The following is a 10,565-nucleotide window of genomic DNA, read 5'->3' as shown; positions in this document are numbered from 1 at the left end:
ATATAAACTTCTTCACAGTTTCACCTACCCCACACAACAAACTGAGTTTGTGGCATTATACCTAAGAATAAATAAGAATAAACCAATAAGAGAAACAAAATCACGACTCAAAATTGATTTTTTTTTAATTAAACAAAACAGTAATACTAAAAGGAAGGATAATACAAATAATTAAAGATAAATAAAAGGACTAAAAACAGAACGAGATAAACAGGCCAATATAACATGAGTAAAACCAACAAAATACAATGAAATAATAGATAAACCAGAAAACGTAAAAGAATAAAACCAATGAGTAAAATATAAAATAAAAGTTCAGTCAGGACCACTGTAGTCAAAGAAAACTTTATTTCCATTTCAGTATTATATTTGGCAGTATGGCTCTGTTCTGGGGCCTCTCTGCTTTTCCTCGGCCTACACAGAAAGTCAGAGAGAGCAGTTTCAGCAGGACATTATTAGTGTTGGGGTGTTTTTGTCAAATCTCTGATCAGGTTGCAGTTTGGTGAATCATTAATCCTGAACATCTCTCAGAGATTTGGTTTCTCTCTGCTGCTGTATTCTGAAGAGAGCCAGCGCTGTATTTACTCAAAAAGCCGACAGAAACAAGTGAAACGTGTAAACTCAGTGTGGATTCAGCTTAAAGTTCCCTTCTTACAGCTGTAAACTCACACTCTGCTGTTTCCTGTTGGTTTTGTTTCCTTCAGGCTTCTGTCTAATTAAATTGGGATTAATGAATCACATTGTAAAACAAAGGCAGACCTCCCGCTCTAATCAGGCTCAGCACACAGAGGGAGGCCGCCTCAGACAGAGATGGACTGATGGTGGGAGGGTTTAGAGAGCTGCTACAGCTTGTTCTGGCTTTTCTCCTTTCAGATTTTCCATGTTTAAATGTTACAAATGTGACACTTATTGACTCCCTCTCTCAGCTCAGTTCAGCCTCATTAGACTGAAACAATTTAGGATCATTTGATGTCCTCTGCGCAGTGACATGGCTGCCAGCCTGAAGCTGAGGGGTGTGTGTGTTTTTAAACAGCATCTTTACATCATTACATCCTCACTAGTTACAAACTAAACTGCATTTTTTTTATTAGGAAATTGTCATTTATTTGATTACTTTTTTTGTTTTTGTTTTTTAATACACAGACAGAAATCAAATACCATCTCTATCGGGCCGACCAACAAACTGCAGTTTTAGCTTAACCTTAACTTTCTAATATGTTTAATGTGCATTGAAATACTCCCTTAGAAATATATGTCTACTATGGTATTTTGTTGAGCATTATTTATCATTGTCCCTTATATGGTGGTTAAAGCTGCATTGCTCCATATTTGTCCACCAGGGGTCGAAAAACTCTAAAACAACCCAACAGGCTAACACCGCTGTTGTACACCGATCAGCTGAAACATTAAAACCACTGGTGGTTGAAGTCAGTCACATTAATCATCTTGTTATAGTACAGTGTTCTAATGGTAAACTATTGGTCCTGACACTCATATGGATGCCACTTGACGCGTTCCACCCAAATACTATTCCAGACCAAGTGCTTCTCCTCATGGCAACGGCACTCCCCGATGGCATGGTGCATTCTCCCTCACCAGGAGAATGCACCATGCCACACTACAAAAACTGCTCAGAAACGGTCTGAGGAACGTGACAAAGAGGTCAAGGCGTCGACCTGGCCTCCAAATTCCCCAGACCGAAATCTGATCAAGCGTCTGTGGGATGTGCTGGTACCCCATCTCACAACCAAAGGATCCACCACCAACGCCCCAGTGCCAGACACCACAGGACATTAGAGGTCCTGAGTCCATGCCTTGGCACGGAGCCAAGTTCAATCCAAGAAAGCCCCACTGTGGATTGGGGGTAACTTTGGGGAACTTGCACGTTCATGAATGCATGACTAGATTGGGGTCTGGGGAATTTGAAAGGCCAGGTCGACGCTTTGAGCTCTGTGTCACATTCCTCGGGTCATTCCTGAGCAGTGCAACAATGTTTGGGTGGGTGGTGTGTGTCAAGTACCATCCACCTGAATACCAGGACCCAAGATTTCCCAGCAGAACATTGGATTGTATCAAGATGATCAATGTTGGGTCAATTTATATTGAAAACAGGTCAAGTGATCACTTAAAAAACTAAAAATAATACTTATACAGTTTAATGAGAGACAAACATTTGTTCAGATGTATGTTTTTGTGGTGTAGTGATTCCAGTTGCAGTGGAGTTCAAGCTGTTTTATTGAGTCAATCTTTTTCTCTCTTTAGTTGAAAGGATGCTGCAGGGACTCGACGAGGGACTGAGCCCTACCTGAACCCCCTCCCCCTCCTCTCCCCGACCCTCAGAGCCCTCAGTGCCGCCATCCCATCATGAACCTGCTGTGCCGTGGGCGCCTGAAGCTGCTGGTGGCGTCTCTCACTGCCATCGTCCTGCTCACCTGGCTCTACCTGCTGGCTGGAAACCTGGAGAGTGAGTATGAGCTCATTCAGAGACATATGCGCACATTAAAGGGAAAGATTAGTTCTGCCAGGCATTTCTCATTATTCAGTAGAATCTGAGAAAGCTAACTGTGTAATTTTCATGGAGATTGGGTTTGAAAAGTCAAAAGCTGATTTATAATAAAAGCCTGAAGCTGTGGTTTGGGTCAGATAGAGTCGCAGGAATCCAACCAGTGAAAACAGAAAACATCAATTATCAGACATTTTTTTGCGACTCAGCTCAATTCCTGTTCGATCCGACTATTAAGTTCAATTTTTAAACACACAGAGCTTATTTTCTGTTCAGTTTGATTTTTCATTCTGACATCCCAGGGAGCCACTAAGGCCGCATCAGTGAGCCGCAGTCAGCGCTTTTGTTTGGATCACAGCAGCCAGGGTCAGATCAGAGAGTTTTCTTTGCCACAATGCTGCCATGCTGTCTCCTGGAAGAGCTTTTAGAAAAAACACACACACACACACACACACACACACACACACACTCAGACAACCCACTCACACTGAACTGAAACATAAAAACCAACAAGACTTTGAGACAACTTCTTACCAGATAGACACAAAATTGTCTGTGGATGTTCATGTTCTCCAGAGGATGATTCCAGTTTCCTTCTTATTTCTAGCTCCACCATCTGGCTTATACAATAAAAAGAAAATTTTTAATAAATCCTTTCCAGTTTTATGGACAGAGCAGCTGTATGGAGAGCATAATAAGTGAAAATGTTCAATATCACAATTACCAGATGTAATAAAGAATCCAAGCAAAGCTTTTAGTGTTCATGGTTTTAATATAATCCTATGCTGAGATTTAGAATTCAGTCTTGGTTTTAGAAACAGCAGTTAGCAAAACATTTTCACTACAAGGTCCATGTAGTAGCTATTCTGGAGCTTTCAGTTGCAGATGTTTGAGATTGAAAGTTCATTTTGTACAATAAATATGTGGCCAGTAGCTGATATCCTTCACACAATGAAGTAACAAACAGTGGAAGAGTGGAAGAATTTTACTGAAACAATGTGACATTTAACTAGAGAATCAGAGTGCAAACACATGATCAAGTTACCCAATCAGAACACTTGGATTATTTGTTTCCTTTCAAATGTTTCAAAATGAAATATGAAACAGCTTGTTTCCATCAGCTCTCTTTATATCATATTATTATATGGACACCGGATGACATTATCAATTATGTTTAGTGATTCTGTTACATTATTGCATTTCAGTGATGCTTACCACCTGAAATGCATTTGTGTTCTTTGATGAATGAATTAGCCTCTTCTGATCCACCTGCACCCTGCGGTGTTTTTATAGATGTCTACTATAACTGAGATGGGGTTTACATGCAACATCATTACAGTTAAACATAGGGGAGAGCGGGGCACAACCTAACATGGGGTAAACTGTTACACAGACTTTTTAAGTGGTTACACATGGTCAATCCTTTCGTGCTTCTGACCAGTTGACCACAATACAGCCAAACAGTGACCTGAAATTCCACAGAGATTGGACGTGTTTTAGTGGAGTTCAGTGACAAAGAGTGTTTTCAGTCAATTTAAGTAAATTTCTTTGTCATACTATTTTTTTCGATTATTGAGGTGTCTATGTAAGTCACCAAATCCAATCATGTATTATGTTAATAACTGCCCTTTACTCCAATACATCAAAATGTATTGGAGTAAAATTATACATTTTATTTAGGAAATTTAGTGGAGTAAAACTAAAAGTTGAGAGAAACATAAAAACTCAAGTTAAGTACAGATACTCCCAAAAATTACCCAAGCAGTGTGACAACATATTATAACTTTGTTACATTACACCTGATGTGGAAAACCTAATTTAAATAAACTCATTGAGCCTTAGTTGTTCCTACTTGACTATTTAAGTTTAATGACAACACCATTATGTTATCAGAGAAGTCTTAGGCACAGCATGTGTGTGTGGACAGAGACATGCCAATAACTAAAAGCACAAAACAAGCCCTTCAGCCTTGTACAGTGTCTGTCCCACGTCATTAAGACTCTTGAGCATCAACAAGGTCGACATCTTTTCTTTCAGAAGCTAGAGTCTCTCAACATAAAACACGCTAAGGGTGAAGGGCACTGATGCTTCTCCGACCAACTACATATTAATGCATGTGAAACATACTGATGAGACACAGAATCAAAATTCCTTCACACAGACATGGAGTTTTCACTCAGATCTAATATGTACATAGAAAGCATACCAAAACAGATGGATTTATACCAGTTGTCTAGTTCCTGTGCGAAACTGACTGGGTGCCATAGCCATTTGTTTTTCTTAGACAGCACACACACACACACACACACACACACACACACACACACACACACACATACAGTTCCTGGTCATTAATTTACTATTTGATGTACATGTTAATGTTATCAGTGATTCTTGGATCGCAACCAGTGCAGGAATTTATTTTAGGAATTCATTTTGTTGATGATCATTTCTCTCTCAAACATGGATGGCTGATGAGTTGTTACGCTGCAGTGTAGCCATGATGAAGTGAGCTTTAGGAGCGTGTCTGTGCTCTGAGCAGCAACACATGGCTTCAAAAATAACCAGCGTCTCCTGCTGCCACATGTTTCTCTGCAGATCAGATTTTGGTCATTCTATCTTTCTCCTTCTCTTCCTCGCTCTCCGTCTCTTCCTTCCTGTCAGATTCAGAGATTCTTTTTTGGCAAGACTGTAGTTAAATACAGTATTGCCAGATCATTTTCACAAGTTTTACAATGTGAGTATAATAAATCAAAATGGTTTACACCTTAGTACTTTATATACAGTATATATGATACACAGTGGCGCAAAGTATTTATCTAAGTGCAGTTCTAAAGCACTTGTACCCTGCATTTTTTAATGTTATGCCACTTTATCGAGCCACTCGAGTATTTTGTTAACTTACCTTTGAATGCTGTTGTTGTGTGTGTGTGTGTGTGTGTGTGTGTGTGTGTGTGTGTATATATATATATATATATATATATATATATATACAGTCAGAAAGTTGTCGCTGTTGTCTCCTTCTACCCTCTCAGATTAGGGTGTGAACATTCCCAGCATGCCTCACTTCAGCTGTGGGCCAGCTGCTGCCCCAATAGGGTGACGGAGGAGGAGGAGGAGGAGGAGAAGGAGGGAAAGACAGAGACTGTGAGTGAGGTGAAAGAGAGAGTGAAAGTGAAAGACAGAGACAGAGGAAATTAGAGACAGAGAGCAAAAAGAGGTAGAGGAGATGGAGGCAAAGAGAAACAGACATAAAGTAGACAAAGAGAGAATGAAAATGGGATATGATCAGAGATAGATGGAGAGATAGAGGGAAAGTAGAGAAGGATATGGAGAGAAAGATGGATGGAGGAGAAATGTATGAGAGACAGGACACAGAGAAGAGGATGAAGAAGAGATGAAAGCAGAACTACAGATAAAGACAGATACAGAGGGAAGGAAGTGGAAGACAGTAAAAGATAAAGAGAGGGAGAGCAAGAAAAAGAAAAGAGGGACAGAGAAGGAATACTCACGCTGGTCAATGCAGAGTTTATTTAACAAACAGGAAGAAAAAGTGCATTTGTTAGGGACTATTTTCAGTTGCAGATTAATCCACATTTGGTGCTCTAGTGAGTATGTGGGGCAGTAGGACGGTGTATGAGGGAGTCCAAATAAAATACTGTGTGTGTGTGTGTGTGTGTGTGTGTGTGTGTGAGAGAGAGAGAGAGAGAGAGAGAGAGAGAGAGAGATGCATTAAAGCTCCTGGCAGAATTTAAATATTCACAAGAAAACATGAATTAAAAACATCTTCTGAGTTTTGTGGTTTTTTCACTGCCCTCTCTGGCCGTGTAACATTTCCATGCGCCCGAGTACGGAGTCTGAGGTTAAAATCAGGAAACAACAATAGAACAAATAACTGCTCTGTTTTTGGTGGTTGTGACTATTAGAACCATTACATCAAATTAACTCAGAGTATCAGGCTGAACATGTTTTGTCGTAGCTTACATATGTCTGTGGTTTTCTCATGAAAGAAGCAGCCAACCTGTGACTGGCAATAACTGATTTTTAAACAGTTTTTAACAGAAACAAGGAAGTGAACACAACATTACCATACTGTCACCTTCTTAAGTTGATATGTTGAACTTGTTTAGTTCCACATCTAGTGGTTACCCAGCAGCATGATCATTTATTTGGAGGATTTGTGTTTGTTTAAGTCCAATAGTCACTCTCTTTTACCTCTGTTTTTGGTCTCCACCAGCTATTGAGGGAAACCAGTCTCTGTAGCTGCTAAATGTTCCACTTTCTTCACCAGCTTGTCTATAACTGTGTCTGTCGCCATTTGCTGCTGAGCAGATAGCGTACAGTGGCTTTTTACAGTGTTTTTTCTGAGTGAACCAGAACAGTGAAGTGAGTCAGACAGATAAAAAATGAGCTGAAACTTACTTCAAAGCTCTGTAAAGCTGAGGGGAGCTGCAGATTCAACTGATTATTCTCTGGAGGTTCATCAGTACTAGAGACCCCTGAGCCTCTTAACAATCAACAGATAGAATGAAGGGTTTTTTTTTTTTTGCAGGCTCTGTATTGCCACCGTCTTTTATTCGCCTTCTCTCTGCCTCTTTCCTTGTTAGTCTAACTGTCAAGAGGTTGGATACAAAAAAACTTCAATTAATAGCCTGGGCTATTATTTGCTTAAATCACTGAACTCAACAGGCTTATATTTGGGACAGGCGTCTATATGGAATAGGCCTTTAATTCCTTTTACAAAAAACTGTTGCTCAGCAAAGATGGGAAATATGATTAAATTGTGTATTTGAACCAGTATGAATATTACTTGTACAAGAAGTATGCTTCGAATAACAAATCAATCATGCGTTATGCTATGACACTCGTTTTACAGCACTTGAGGGTTACAGTACCCAGCATACCGACACAACACTTTTTCCTGTCACAACAATATTCATAACTTGAACTGATTGTTATAAAAATACTTTTGATTCTTTTGATCAGTAGACCCTTACTGACAAGAGAAATATAAATAACTTACTGGGTAATCAAGGAATGGACACATATTCTGACTTTATGACAGCCTCGGAGGAAGGGAGTCACCACTTGTTTTTTCGCCATACCGGTACATACAGGCCTTTTTTTTTTTTTTTTTTTCCGTCAAAATTTGTCTACACCAGGCTAGTAAAAGAGACTGGGTGTTTAACTGGGACTAGGCTTTTAATTGAAGTTTTACGGTAGAAACTATAGAGTACCTTGATTTAAATGTCAGTAGGGATTTTAAAACATTTTTATTCCCTGACCATTATATTGATGTTAGTGCCCACCAAGCAGCAACCTCCGGGGCTGAAAAATGAAGCCAACACAGAAGTGCTAAAACTGCAGTTCCTCTAATGGCCACTTGAGGCTGACTTCAGAAGCCAGTCAATCCCCATAGACCCCATGTTAAAATGCCCAATTTTACAGCAGTAAACAAGTTTGCAGCCTAGTATAAAAAAATGGGGTTTGGTCTCTATGGCTAAGTTCTCAGTTCATGACAACTGCACAGGGGGTGAATTTTTTTTATAACTCACCGGTTAAAATGTTATTATGGCCTACAGTTACACTAGGGCTGGGCAATAATGCCAAAAATATTATCACGATAAAAAATATCATACCAGTCGATATCGATAGTTATCACACGGGAAAAGCCAAGTTTTAAGTTTAAAGGTGGAATTTTTTCACCTGAGTAATAGTTACTACTACTTAAAATTAATCCTAACCGATATATTTTCAAATAAGGCCTCAGAAAGGACTCAGTAAAGCACACATCTCTGCTAGTACTCACATTTTTAGTGTCCTCAGTAACAGACTGTTCCACAGCCCGACCTGAAGCACTCTGAGGGAATATTTACACCCCAGTTTGTCAGAAAAGAGGGAGGGCTGAAAGAAGGTGCAGAGAAAGGAGAGAAAGAAGTGTGATGAACCAATTTTCGAGTGTTAGACTCACAAGAACATGTCACTTACAAATTCTCTGTACCATGAAGAAGAAAAATGTGAAAACGTGATGTCACCTTGAAGTTTGTGAAGTGATGATTTGGCGCCTGGAGTTCAGGTTTACACTTAGAAGAGAAGACTTAGAAGACAGAGCCTGTTAGCAGCTGCTATTCTGGATATGTTAAAATATAACTGCAGATATTAGTGTCACCTTTGAGGAAAACATCTGCATTTCCTGTCATGGTTCAGTGATTTCATGTATCTTTATACAAAGGTGTACAGTTTTGAGGTTCTGGTAATTGAGCCTGAATATGTGCCTCCACTGGGCTGCAGTGTAAATAACAAACAGTATGACATTTTAGCAAATGAAAATAAGTATTAGTCTTTGAAATACGCTGCAGAGTCTGACAGTCTCTCTGTCTACCTCCACAGATGGGCGCTCCCTCCTCCTGGCTCCCTGTCTGGCCGACACACCAGCAGCTCAAGTCCTAGAGCGAGCCGTCCTCGAGTCTCGGGTTCGAGAAGTGGAGGAAGAGAATCGACAGATCCGGCTGCAGCTCAGCCAATCACAAGGCACCGCTGCCCAGGTGCCGGATGGTAATTATGGCAACCAGCAGTGGGGAGCCTCCGCAGACACGGGACCAGAGGACGGGGACAACACGGCGGAGGAGAAGAACAACCATACGGAGTGTCCTCGATCACCCACCGTCCAGAAGTGTGAGGTCAGCAAACGCAACAATCAACACTTGGAAACAATAGAACACAACAAGATGTCCTCATAAAAGACAAGGCAGAAGTGAAAAGTATTACTTTCTATTTCAGGATACCTCCAAATGTATTAACACACTTATGCCAAAAGATACAAGTCAAGCTGCTAAAAACATAACTTAAAAGTTTGTTGTCAGTGTCACCCATAGATTCAGGGTTTTTATCCAGTTATACTGCATTCAGCATCAGTATTTCTGCTTTGGTTACATGGAATTTCAGAGTGTGCACTGATTTAGAACAGTTGTTAAACAGTATACCAGATCTTTGTGTGAGGTGTCCTGTTTCATGATTTTAATGCATAACTGCCAACCATCAGATAATAGTTCCTCACCGGCTCCCTCCCTAACTTATTCATGACTTAAGCCGGCAGTCTGCCAACCACAATTTTTGCACTTTTGTCCAGGTGTGATGAGCTCCTTCTTTTCTTTTGAGCATTAAAATGGAGGACAGTGTCAAAAAATACCACACTCAAAGTTTTAGCTTTATACCGGTATACTAAGTATAATCCATTTATGTTCACCACTTTGGTCTTGACTGAAATATCTCAACAACTATTCAAAAGAGTATAACAAAATTTGGTTCCCAGATGATGAATTTTGATGATCCTCAGACTTCATCTCCAGCACCACCATGAGGTTCATATTTGTGGTTTTGAGGAAAACAGCAGCAGCAATAGAATGGATTGTGGTGACTCACGGTTCAGACATTCGCTAACGCTAACATTAGCACTAACTTATTTCGCAGTAAAGTAAAACTGATAGTTGAAATCAAGCAAGTATAGTTATATGGCTTTGTTTACTTTTTTCAGAGCCCTCTTTGTACAGTACTGACGTGTTGTAGAACTTCTGATGCTCACAGACAGCAACAGTAAAGAAGTCCTCCATTTCTGATTTTTGGTAATGGTAGGAGAATTTCAATGCTGATAGGCTTTATTGACACAGTATCACGCAAGGTTGCTTAGGTTGAAAGGTTTCAACTCACCCAGGGCAACTGTGTGTCTTTGCATTGACTTTGTATTAAATACTGCGTGAAAAGTTTGCTTTGCCTTTGGTCTGACTACACCTCAAGTCTTGTTTCAGTGTGAATGTACTCCAAACTATTAACGTTATCAGTTAATACAATACAACTAACACAAGAGGTGTTACTTATTTGTGTATGTCAGCTACAGGCCATTGCACTTGAAGCTGTCAATCTTGCTGCACTTCCTGCTGGTTACTGCTAGAGGTCACCAAAGGTCACAGGCTGTCTTGTGCATCTCAGAAAATTCCTTTAAATGCACCAGTTAGCACCACAGTGACACAATACATTTACATGGTAAATACAAGCAGTGCTGGTT

General features: G+C 40.0%; 1 protein-coding gene across 7 annotated transcripts in view; it reads left to right on the top strand.

The window, feature by feature from the left end:
- Window positions 1-10,565, top strand: part of large2 (LARGE xylosyl- and glucuronyltransferase 2) — a 145,911-nt gene that overhangs the window by 101,440 nt on the left and 33,906 nt on the right. For all 7 annotated transcript variants that reach the window (XM_033621658.2, XM_033621668.2, XM_078162031.1 and 4 more), the window contains 2 exons: window positions 2,263-2,464; window positions 8,894-9,183. In XM_033621658.2, coding sequence (XP_033477549.1) covers window positions 2,365-2,464; window positions 8,894-9,183 — 390 coding nt within the window. In that variant the 5' untranslated portion in view covers window positions 2,263-2,364. The remainder of the gene's footprint in view (window positions 1-2,262; window positions 2,465-8,893; window positions 9,184-10,565) is intronic.

This window comes from Epinephelus lanceolatus, chromosome 2 (assembly GCF_041903045.1).
Source record: "Epinephelus lanceolatus isolate andai-2023 chromosome 2, ASM4190304v1, whole genome shotgun sequence".
NCBI classification, from domain to species: domain Eukaryota; kingdom Metazoa; phylum Chordata; class Actinopteri; order Perciformes; family Serranidae; genus Epinephelus; species Epinephelus lanceolatus.
This window is presented reverse-complemented; position numbering and strand designations above follow the sequence as displayed.